At 33.8% G+C, this 12,539-nt stretch overlaps 2 protein-coding genes across 2 annotated transcripts; both read left to right on the forward strand.

Moving 5' to 3' along the window:
* Positions 1-2,153: 2,153 nt before the first annotated feature.
* Positions 2,154-8,703, forward strand: LOC111499889. The gene is made up of 4 exons (XM_023151608.1): positions 2,154-2,447; positions 3,118-3,265; positions 8,043-8,113; positions 8,206-8,703. The coding sequence occupies exons 1-4, from the start codon at positions 2,178-2,180 to the stop codon at positions 8,425-8,427; spliced, it is 711 nt and encodes a 236-aa protein (XP_023007376.1). The 5' UTR covers positions 2,154-2,177; the 3' UTR covers positions 8,428-8,703.
* A 1,010-nt stretch (positions 8,704-9,713) lies between these two features.
* Positions 9,714-10,429, forward strand: LOC111499871 (60S ribosomal protein L26-1-like). The gene has a single exon (XM_023151581.1). It carries the CDS (start codon positions 9,791-9,793, stop codon positions 10,229-10,231), a length of 441 nt encoding a protein of 146 aa, XP_023007349.1. The 5' UTR covers positions 9,714-9,790; the 3' UTR covers positions 10,232-10,429.
* Positions 10,430-12,539: the final 2,110 nt, after the last annotated feature.

Here is a 12,539-nt window from a genome sequence, read left to right on the forward strand (position 1 = left end):
AAAACAAAAAAAAAAAAAAAAAAAAAAAAAAAAAATGAATCTTTCAAAGGTGGGTTTTTCGTTATCATTATGTCTCAAACCCAACTTGGCTCTTATTTGTCTCAATCCTCTTGTCCTCAACCCACTCCTTATAATCTTACATTTTTTTCATTTAAAAAAAAAAATTATTTATATCATGGAACGAAAGAGGATAAAACGTGTTTGGTGTCACAATCGTACTCGTTTAACAATAGGACGATGATTGTGTGATGCTTGTTCTAACCTAGCAAACAAGTTAGACATACAAAAGAACGAACTTTGCAGTCTTTCACGTTTAGAGAGAGTGTTTTTTTTTTTTTGTTTTTTTTATTAAAACATGATTGAGAAAATGAGTTGAAAACAATTTGAAAGAAAATATCGTAGATGTCAATTGCATGAAAAACATAGGGACAAAAGAGCTTACAACACTAAGTTGAAGAGTTTTGATGATTAATTGGTCTCTATTAAACCGTACATTTTGTGGCATTTTATGTTTGGTAGGGGTAGACATAATTTTGTCGAAATGTCACACACATAGAAATTATAATAATAAAATAATATTAACATGAACATGCAATCATAGATCTGATTACTTCACTCCTTCCTTCCCCTCGTCTCATAGAGAGTTTTCTTATCTCCCAATACACCATATGCAGAATTCTTAATAGGTGACGATGACCATTTCTGTAGATACTGAAGTCTGGTCCAAGTTTCATAAGGAATTTTAAGAGCCCACTTGAAGAACTAGCTTTGGGAAGGAAGTCTCGTCCGACAACTAGCCAACAGTTGTTGGACGGGACTTCCTTGCCTTCTGCCTACCCACCTTCTCTTATCTCACACTTCAGAACTCTAAATAAACTCTCGTAACTTAAATTACACCCTAGACAAATATGATTGGGACACTTTATTCCTAATTTTTTTTTTTTAAAAAAGGATGTGAGCGAGTCCAAAACATGCTAATAAAACTCGTAGGAGTTGGTTGAGTTGGGAAATTTTTTGACGTGGAAACTTAATGTCTACTTGAAGATACCAAATATCAACTGTTTTGGAGTCTTCCTCTTAAGGGAATAGAATCGGATGAGGCCTGCAAAAAGAATTTTAATTTAAATCCACACAACCGATAAACCAGTCAAACTCTTTTTAGTTTTATTAATTAATGAAACATTGTAAACAAAAGTTAATTATATAAGGCAAATGGAAGACCAAATTTTTTTTAATATAATTTTATAATGTGATAACCTAACGATTAATGTATAGTTTAGTCATGTTAATTATAACCTCAACGTATGTTTAAGGGACATCTTAAGTGAATTAGACAAAGATCATATATCTGTATTGGGTTTATGTCTAGATCGAGTTGGTCGAGACATGGTCTACTCGTAGGAGTATACCACTAAATAGAGAACAAGGATATGCCTTTAAGGTATGTACTCTCATATAGATCTTAGTTGACTTAGACATTGAAGTGTGAGCCTAAACAACACGCCAAATGAGTTCTCTATTTTATACGTAGTCTCGCCTCGTTTTTAATTTAACTTCGTGTAAATCTAGTTGAGCCGAAATTTTAGACCTATTTATATGATCGGCCAACTTAGACTAACCAATCGAAACCAAGTGTTTTGGATTGATTTTTTTTTTTTTTTTTTTTTTTTTAGATTTGAGTAGAGGTGAATTTTAAAAAAAAATTGAAAATTTAGGTCAATTTATGGGTTACATTTTCTTGATCCGATACCTAAAAATAGAGTTAAACACAACCCTTTTCTATTCTTAAGATTATTACGAAAATAAAAATATTTGACCATGACAACTAATGTTAGCAGTGAAGGGAACTTTGAATATTTGATATTTGAGATTTATAAAATTGTAGTTATTATATTAATAATAATAAAAAAAGAGAACAGTCTAATAACCTAACTCAACCATGATAAATTTTATTTGAGTTATTCGGATTACAACTCAACCAACTCGAAATTTCAAATTAAATTAAATTAATTAAAAAAAAAAAAAAAAAAAAAAAAAAAAAAAAAAAAAAAACTCTAAGTAGTGATGGTTGTGCTTAACANTAAATAATTTTTAATTGTTATTTTAGTTCACATATAAGAGCATAAATGTAATTGTCCACAGCCCAAATCTAAAATTGGTGTTTTGTGGGCTTTTGAATGCAAAGCCGGATATCTGTTACATGTCCAGGCTTGAGAAACGGAATGGGTGATCAGAGAAACGGCGGCTATGGTGGCGACAGCAGCAGCGGTGAGGAGGACGGCGACGCCCAATGGAGAGCCGCCATCGACTCTGTCACTACCACGTCTGTGTTTCTCTCGTCGTTAACTAATGGTCTTCCTGCTACTTCTACAACCACTGCTTCAAACTCGGACGATGACTCCGAGCTTAATCTCGGTCCTCAACCGCCCAAGCAATATCAAATCAAGGTCTCTGTAGCTTCATTTCTCCTCCATCTCTCCTACCAAGCATTAACCTTCTTTGCCTAGTTTTTCTCATTCTTTTCTTTGCCTTGGAATGTTTGCGACTCTTTTGAGTTGAAGCTGTTGGAACGAGAAATGATTGGGATATAATGTTATTTATATAATCAAAACTTTGTTCAAGCTAGAATAGAGTGTTCGTGTTTTGGTGATTCGTATGATTTTTATTCAAGATGCAAGAGATGTTGATTGATTAATTTGGTTTGGCCGTGAACTTCAGCAGATTGGTTGCTACTCTGAATCTGAAGCCAATATATTCTCGGTGACTGACTATTTTTATTAGGGGGAATTAGCACAATTGAGATTACGGCTTATCAAGTGATACAATTATATACCTCTTTATCATTCGTAATCATTCAAATGCAGTTGCTAGAAACATTAGACACTGTTAACTGTATGCCTGTAATTAGACATGTTGAATCCACTTGGATGGATGTGCATCAAGATGCTTCGTTAACTGCAGAAACGCTGCACTTCTAATTGTAAACGTGTTTACTGTGCGATTGTCTTTTTGGTGTAAAAATGCATGTAACCTATTTTCTTGCCTCCTCCACTTCTTCCCGCATACAAATGCTATCTGCATTGTCATTTCTTACAATAACTGATTGATTTCTTGCAGGCACAGAAGATGTTGGAGAATATTTTGGAAACTACGCTGGAGGTGGTAGAACATTCCACAGCTATTCCTTGTGATGATTCCAAAACCAGTGAAGGTGGAATTCGTTTGTTTAAAAATGCTCCCGTTGGAGTTGTGTTTGATCACATCGGTAAGTAGTTTAACTGTATTTTCTTATCTGAAGAAGTTAGAAGGCAGAAAAGGTGATACTTGATGCTCGTATATAGCACCCCTAATCTTGGATGTCTTTAACTAATATGAAACTAGTATTTATCATAGTGGTCTATTTCTTTGAGCAAGAATTGTTTACCTGTGTGAATGTTTCTTGACAACTCCCTTTAATGATTAGTTAATAAATGTTGAGAATAGATAACATAGAAAATCAATAATATTTTGTGGAGTAGAAGCTTCTTATTAGTCATTACTCATTAGTGAAATTGAATATGAGGAAGGGAGTTGTGTTCTCAATGTGAGCTAACACAGAAGACATCATCAAATATTTCCAGGATATGTACTTCAAAGATTATGGTTATTGGTTTAGTTTGTAGCCCAAATGAAAGTTCTAAAACCACCCACTTCATTTATCTCATCTTTTTATGAGAAACCAAGTTTCATTCATAAGATAAAAGAAAAACCACCTACGCTTTGCTCAACCTAACCCAAAGACTTACTTTTAGAGGCTGCTAGAGGAAAATTTAGACCATAAGTTTCTGGTAAAGTTTGTGGTTAGCTAGCCAGTGAGCACTAGATTCCCTGCTCTTTTGGTTTTCATTGTTCAAGGAGTTTACTGTAGGCAGTTGTTGGAATAGAAATGATGACGGGTGGAACTTACATCTTAAAAGGCAACTTTTTGAAGTTAAACTTAATGAATGGGCTCCCTTATCGAAGTTTTTGGAATATAACTCTCCTTATTGGCAGGGGATAGTCAGAGATGGCTGTAAGAGTTTGAAGTCCTCTCTCAAATCAATTATTGCCACATACAGAATCCTAGAGAAAAAAATGGTTGCTTTTGGTTTCAACTTTCAAGTGGAAACTGAAATAATGAAGTGTACCCATAGAATATCAAACTTTTCATTTGGTCATTGCTTGTATTTTAAATATTATTATTTTTTGATGAATGATAATAATTTCATTAATGAATGAAATAGAGGAAATAGATGAGTAATGACTCCAAATATCTGAAGGTGTATTACAAGAAAATTTTCCAATTCAAAAAAAAAAAAAAAAAAAGAATGACTATAATCAAAGAAATGGTGTTTACATTTACACCAATATAAAGCATGAAAAAGAATTAAATCCAAGAATTTGTCAAAGGTAGAGAAAGAGTCCTTGAAAATTCTTCCGTTACATTCACCCCATTAAAACCAAAAGAAAACCATGTTGAAAGCTAGCCACAAGATATTTTTTTCTCCATGGAAGGGATGAAGGAAATCTGAATTATTATTAGGCAAAGCCGTAGACCAACCATATGCTTCAAGGATCATAGCCCAGTGTTGAGAAGTATAGGAGCGGTGCCAAAAAAGATGTCCAGGATGTCAGAACTAGCAGAACATATAATGCACCCAGATGGACAAAGATGGATATGAGGCATATGTCTTTGAATTTGATCAACTGCGAAATTGCTCGAGACTAAGCTCACAAGGAAAGATCTTTATCTTCTTGGGATGGGAATCAGTCTAAATCACTTTTTAAAAACCACTTGACTCTTCGTCAAGGAACTCCCTCAAGATCTCTCTAAGGGATTTAACTGTAAAAGTGTTGAATGTGTAAAAGGGCCTAAACCAAGAATTGTTACAATGCCAAAAACTGATGGAGGCGAAGAGATAAGAAAGATTGGCCTATTAATTGCTTTTAAATCATTTAGATTGCGTCATAGATCAAATCCCAAGCTTCCTGTGAGACAATCCATGCTTCATCATCCATACACCTTGGCCGAGTAAATTGAAAAAGTCGAGGTAAAACCATAGCAAGGACCCCACAACTGAACCAAGAATCATGCCGAAAGGAAGTAGAAAGACCATTATTACCCAAACATCTGTGCCCTCTAGTAGAAAGAAGATCAATGGCTGTACAAATAAAGCACCAAGGGGATTATTGAGAGCCTCCGAATAATCCTTGGCCAAAGATGAATGTCCTCTCAATGATAATATTTAGGCACAATGAATTTGCGCCAAAGAGCATTAACCTCATGCAAAAACCTCCAAACCCATTTTGCCAAGAGGGCTAAATTTTGATGACCAATACAACACAACAGTTTAGGAAGCTGTGTTGTAGCCTAGTTGATGTTGTGCATACCACCCTCTCCTCTCAATCCTCCCCAAAAGAAATCAAGAAGTGTATCTAGAGTTTTTGGAACCTTCAATTGTAATTTAAATAGAGATAAAAAGTAAGTAGGCATACTGAAGAGTGGCTTGGATAAGAGTGTGTTGACCACCTTTCGAAATATAAGTATATTTCCAACGACAAAGTTTATGTTGTATTCTCTCAATGACTAGTACCAAAACTGCGCAGATTTTGAATTTCCTCCCACTGGAAGACCAAGATATGCAAAAGGAGAAACACTTTTCTTATAACCAATAGTTGTGAATTTCTAAGAGGATGAGAAGAAATTTGACCCAAGTTGGCACCATTTGCTACTATTCGGCCAAGACAATCTGACGCCATAATGAAGAGGAATGGAGAAAGAGTATCATCAGCAAGTTGTAAATGATTCACACATAGCTGTGAGTGTTACCAGCAGGATGAGAAGCAATTCAACCCACGTTCGCAGTATGTGCTAATATAAGATAATCTAATACCATAATGGAGAGGAAAGGAGAAAGAGGATCACCGTGGCGAATACCTCAAGAGGGGATGATGATACCTTTTGGTTGTCTATTAATGATAATTGAATAATTAACACTAAGATGCATCCACGAATTCACTTCCTCCAGATTCAACCAAAATTTTTGGCATGAAGAATTGCATCTATAAAATTAGTCAACTTTATCAAAAGCATTTTCTAAATCCAGTTTAAGCACCACCCTCCTTACGGGAGATAAAGCCAATCATCAATCAACTCATCTGCAATTATGGAGGTACATTAAATTTTTCTGCATTAGTTGAAGGCAAAACACTTTCCAATCTATTTGACAGAACTCATTCTATAATTTTGTATGCACAAGGAATGAGGCTGATAGGGGGGAATTTGTGACTGATTTGGAGTCCAATTTTTTTTGGTAGAAGGCAGCTATGGTATAGGTATCATTCAGAGTCACATTAACAATGCTTGAGGTATAGAAATCCCCAATTATAGTCATAACATCCATCATGTTTAGCAGTATTCGAAAAAGCTTTAAAGAATTTATCAGTAAAGCCATATGGGCCTGGGGACTTGCTCAAGCCTATTGAAATCATAGTCTGATGCACCTCGCCTTCCAGAAACAAACATCCTCCAAACCATTAGAATGAGCTTCACTTATTGGACATCAATCCACGTTTGTTGGTAGGAATCGAATGTCATTATCTTTGGTGAATGAAGTTTGATAAAAATAAGTGAACTCTGCCTCAGTCGCACAATACGTAAGTGTAACGACCCTACTTTTCCATTAAAAAATAAGGTCGTTCCTACATGCATTAGGTAATGGCTTGGAAACTTTAGTCAAACATTGGTTTGGAATGAAGAAAAACACGTTGGACCACTTTGTCTTCTACTGACGAACTAAGAGGGGCATTATTCTGCCTGTCTTGTATGTTAATGATATTGTTATTACTAGAAATGATACATCTGACATTTTATCTCTCAAAACTTTTCTCCAAAGTCAGTTTCATACTAATGACTTGGTAACATTGAAGTACTTCTTAGGTATTGTAAGTAATGAGAAACTATAAAGATATTTTTGTGTCACAAAGGGAATATGTGCTTGTTTTGCTATCTGAGACTGGGGAAATGGGGAGTCGAGCGATATATTACTCCAATGATGCCTGATCTATAACTTACAAAAGATGGATAACCATTTAAGATCTTTATAGACATCAAAGATTGGTTGAAAAAGTTGAATTATCTTACTCTGACATGACCAAACATAGTTTATTCGGTAAGCATTAGAGTTAGTTTATGTTTTCACCTAATGGATCGTTGGGTTTCATTTCAACAAATTCTAGAATATTTGAAGGTTGCACCTAGACGTGGGATCTTATATAAAGATCATGATCATATGAAGATTGCGTGTTTTCAGATGCCAATTGGGTAGGATCAAGAGAAGATAGAAAAGCAACTTATGACTATTGGAGGCAATTTGTTTCTTGACCTAGTTGTAGTGGATAACCAAGCTATCCTTCATATTGCATTCAACCTAGTATTTCATGAACAAACTAGACATATTGAAATTGATTGTCATTTTGCTTGTGGGAACTATAACAAGGTTGGTGTCTATGTAACAAATTGCACATGATTAGCATGTATGCTCTAGATTGAGGGGAGTATTATATGTGAACTTAGGAGCCAAATAGTATTTTGTCATTTATTGTAATTTTACTATGGTTAGTTTAGGCTTCCAGGTATGTCTATATATAATTGGCCCGACCGTATAGAATGTGATGATATTCTTCCATATTTGGTCTCATAGTAAGCATACCTACTTTTGTATCTGAACAAAATATGTTTTTAAAAATCCAATCGACGAACTATCACTGTATAATGGAACATGTAAATAGATAAAAAGCCTACATTTGCAGCCGGCACTGTCTCATGCATCTGCTCCATCTAAAATCATGCATTTTGATTAGGAAAATTTCGTGAGGATCATAAGAATGTTACATTTCCTCTATTCTAAATAGAACACCAAGTATTACAAGCATATATTTCTGAGCGAGATTCTATGTTCATATTTTTTATATTACGAATTCCAAATGAAATTTTCTGATTGTTATATCTATAATGCCTTCAGATGAGCTTCAACGCCCCACAAAGAAACCTAAAATTCTTCCGGGGAAGGAAATCAACGAGAAATCAAAGAAGGTTATCATCACATTGAGCCAAACTCTCTTGTTTATGATTTATCTATCTACATTTGGTTAATAGTATTTTTCTCTTTTCCTATGACCATAAAGTTCAAACAGCGTATCCAATCGGTGGCCGTTGAAGGAAGAGATATAATCGCTGCTGGAAACCGTGTGCGTGAGAAGTCAATTGCTAGGCTTGAAGCAAAAGAAGCCGCAGCCAAAGCAGCTGCTAAGAGAGAGGAAGAAAGGGTAGCAGAACTGAAAAAGGTAAGAGGAGAGAAATGGTTGCCATCAATTGCTAGGGAAATGAAGTTACAAGCCCAACGTTGATGTATGGGGGTTTAGATGGCAATTACAAACCTATTCTCAGTGATTATTATGGAGATGATGTTTTATATGAATGCATCAGCTCATATTCAGTTCAGAGAATTAAGGTTTGTTTTCTTGCCCTTAAAATTACCTTAAAAATTTTGAACCTCTTCCTCTTGCATATGATTTTCTAATCATTTTTCGTCAAATGCATGCTCCATTTTGGCTTAAAATTATTTTCCATCGGTACCAATGTTTTGCAACTGATCTGTAATGAAAGGTTTATTTGATCTGAAAGGCTTACAAATTTTGTAAGATTGAGTTACTACTTTCGAATTTGGTTTCCTTACTGATCTGCCATGAAACTAGAATTCTCTCATTGACTTTTTACTTTATTATCCCATTTGTTGTATGTACTCATTGATCAATGAAAGTTCAAAACAATTAGGTAATGTATTCTATATAACATAATGTCTGTATTTCTTCATTTGTTTGTTAGTTTAGTTTGTAATTAACGATATTTATATTATTTGAAGGACTTGAACTACTGCATTCTTTAGGGTTATATGAGTTTTGTTTATATGTTCCGTTAGTTGCACAATATTATTTATTTTGGATGTTTTTTCTTTTTCTTTTCTAATACATGATATTGGAATAACATTATTTTTTTTTTTTTTAGTATTTATTCACTTGTGATATTCGAATGTCATGTTTGTATTTTGCAATTTCAATTTTAATTTCGACTTTATAAACTTAACAAAATAAATGCTTATGAATTAGTATTGAATTAGAACAAATTTTTTAGAAATATTTATAAACGGCTTGGTATTTAAATTTTTGTTAAAAATGGCTTGTACCAATGTTTTCTTATATAAACAAATGGAGTTAAAGTCCAACTTCCATGTAGTTCTTAGATAATTTGTAAGGTTTTGCGAGTAGTTTATAGATATTTTGTCTTTGCAAAATACAAATCATTACTTATCCTTCGTATGCAATTGAAAAGAATTTTGTAAAATTCAAGTATGAAACGTATGTGTTATAAAAAATCAAATATTCGTAATCTTCATGAAAACAATCTTAAAAGTGTAGTAAAGATGGATCGGGGTGTGAACTCCATTTTTTGGACTCGCCCACTTACCTGAATTCAATCAAACCTAAAGTTAAAAATATAATAATAATAATAATAATAATAAAAACTAGTATTTTAAAATGCAAGAGAGTGAAAGAAAAATGAGGAAATATAATATGAGGGGTATTTTGGTAAATGTGTCTTCGATTTTCTCATTTTCCCAAATATAAGAGCTCTACAGTTAGGTTTCACGTCTCTCCTTCGCCCATTCTCAATACTCTCAGATTCAACCAGAGAGACCAAAACCCTAACACGATGAAGTACAATCCCAGGGTCTCAAGCTCCCGCCGCAAGAATCGCAAGGCTCACTTCTCAGCACCATCGAGTGTACGGCGGGTTCTAATGAGTGCGCCTCTCTCCGGCGACCTGCGCTCCAAGTACAATGTTCGCTCGATGCCGATTCGCAAGGACGACGAAGTTCAGGTCTTAAGAGGAACCTACAAAGGCCGTGAAGGAAAGGTCGTTCAGGTCTACCGTCGCAAGTGGGTCATTCACATCGAACGCGTTACCAGAGAGAAGGTGAACGGCTCCACCGTCAACGTCGGAATGAATCCGTCGAAGGTTATGATCACAAAGCTCAAGTTGGACAAGGATAGGAAGTCGCTGCTCGATCGTAAGGCTAAGGGCCGTGCTTCTTCTGATAAGGATAAGGGCACTAAATTCACCGCTGAGGATATTATGCAAAGCGTCGACTAATTTTGATGTGGTGAAATTTTTTTATAGTTCTCTTAGTTCTATCTCTTTCCCAGTTTTGATATCTTTCTTTTTTTTCATTTATGTTTTGTTTATTTTGATGCGTAAAGACGAAGACAATGCTTTATTGTTTTGATGCTTTGTGTTCTACTGGAATTTTGGTTATTTTTCAATGCAGTCTCATAAGATACCTTTTGTTAATAACTCTGTTCTTGCTCTTAGGAAGGAGAATTGGTAGTTTTTATTGAGATGATTTAATTCTGTGGCCACAGTGATAATTGTTGAAGAATATAAGCAATTGTGACTTAACCCTTAACTTTCTGGGTTACAACTTGCAAATTTTATCAACTTTGATTGTTGTTGTTATAAAGATTTGAATTTTTGTTGCTTTGAAGCCTTTCCACTGTAGTACTTGTAATGTAGCATCATATAGCATAGCATCCCCAAAGAATTGGTTTATTTTTGAAATGGTATGAAGTTCCCCTACGATAATACACACTCAGGGTAGAATAGAAAACGCCTTTCACATTCCCCTGTGAAGGTTTCCATATCATTTGTTTATATTCTATCAGCTTATTTCTTCAGGAGTTTGACTAGAGTCTAAAAGGGTATGCATTTTGAATTCAGATCATAAAGAATAGCTATTCCTGTGAACATGGAGAGAGTCGAATCATTGATAATGATTTGTTTTTGTTGTACGAAAATTATGGGGAGAAATAATGTTCTTGTGAATTAACTTTGATCTAGAAAAAACGATCTTTATTTTCAGAAAGTAGGAATCAGCTTCATTTTAAGGCTTATGAGATTCATCATTGCTAATGTATGGGATGCAAACTGATTTCTTAGTGACTAGAAGAATCCCAAACAGGCTGCATGAATGCATGTTGTATAGATTCAGGTGCATGAAACTTAATCTTATACCATATATCATCTAACATAGCCATAGGTGTCTGAAATCCGTTTTTACTGCATTTGCATATGTTAATTTTGCATATCACTTTTTAAAATATGAATTTAGGTGAATTTGGATATAGTCTTTATACGTGAACCTTAGTTCTAGCTTAGTTTCTATATGGTTGAATCTGCTCCCAAGCTTTGAGTATGCATTCTCAAGCACAACCCTTAGACTATATGAGGCTATATATAAACACTTGCAGTGTCATATTTCTTGCTTATGACCAACCCTTCATCCACCTTTCCTCTTGTATTGCAGTTCACCAAGTGATACAGTAGCTTTCTGTTATCTATAGTTCATTATGTGGAGAAAATGACTGATTCTCATAATAACTCCATCCCCTTGTAGTTAAGGTTCATCTACCTAAACAAACAGAGTCCTACTCACTGTGTTCAGGAATAAATTTGAGGCATCCCATTAGTGTAATCCTACTTCCAACCAACGTAGTGGAGGCATTTAGTTCTAATTCTACAATAAAACCAACCTCAGCCCCAAATGATGCAGGGAAGGAATAAAGGCCTTTAATGAAAAAGAAGTGGATGTTACTATCATAGAGATTTTACTTGGTTGAAAATGTTTCATTTTGGATACCTGATTTTATGATCACTTATTTCATTTTCTGACTTGTTTGTACACATTACATATTTAGCATTAATAAAGAAATAAATGACTAATATTATTACTTGGTTGAAAATGTTTCATTGGAGATGATAAAATGGAAACTTCTGAAACAGAAAAAGCAAGATTTTTAATATATATATATATACATATAATACCAATTTTTATCATAAATTTTCAATTTCATCCAATTGAATTTCAGAACTTTGATACTTCTTGCAATCATTACCTTAATTAAGAGCATATATTATAGCAATCTGACCTAAATTAAAGAGTCAAAAAGGAATTACAGAAAAATATTTAAATAGGTATTTGCAAAATATTTATTTGTGTGATATATTTGCATATCTGATGATGTAAAAAGTACCCATGCAATAGGCTGATTTAGACACCAGTGAGATTATTTATTTATTGAGTATAATATAATTTAAAGATGATCATTGTGATTAACCAAACTATAAAGTTGCGTAATTAAAACTTTGAATGCCATAAGTAGACTAAATTGATCTAAAGGAATTATATTTTTTTCGAATGCTTGCAAGGTTTCAATAATATTGATTTTTTTTTCTTCACAAAATTCATTAGTCAGGTTAAAAAAGAGGAAACAAAAATTAAATAAGAATTTAGAACATTTTCAACAAAAAAAAAAAAAAAAAAAAAAAAAAAAAAAAAAAAAAAAAAAAAAAAAAAAAAAAAAAAAAAAAAAAAAAAAAAAAAAAAAAAAAAAAAAAAAAAAAA

Source organism: Cucurbita maxima, unplaced genomic scaffold (assembly GCF_002738345.1).
Source record: "Cucurbita maxima cultivar Rimu unplaced genomic scaffold, Cmax_1.0 Cma_Scf00027, whole genome shotgun sequence".
Classification (NCBI taxonomy): domain Eukaryota; kingdom Viridiplantae; phylum Streptophyta; class Magnoliopsida; order Cucurbitales; family Cucurbitaceae; genus Cucurbita; species Cucurbita maxima.

What these genes read in the sequence shown, in the direction of transcription:
- LOC111499871 (XM_023151581.1), top strand. Translation starts at nt 9,791, where the DNA reads ATGAAGTACAATCCCAGGGTCTCAAGCTCCCGCCGCAAGAATCGCAAG.
- LOC111499889 (XM_023151608.1), top strand. Translation starts at nt 2,178, where the DNA reads ATGCAAAGCCGGATATCTGTTACATGTCCAGGCTTGAGAAACGGAATG. An exon ending in AGTTGTGTTTGATCACATCG is followed by an intron (nt 3,266 to 8,042) that starts GTAAGTAGTTTA and finishes TAATGCCTTCAG; the next exon opens with ATGAGCTTCAACGCCCCACA. An exon ending in TCAACGAGAAATCAAAGAAG is followed by an intron (nt 8,114 to 8,205) that starts GTTATCATCACA and finishes ATGACCATAAAG; the next exon opens with TTCAAACAGCGTATCCAATC.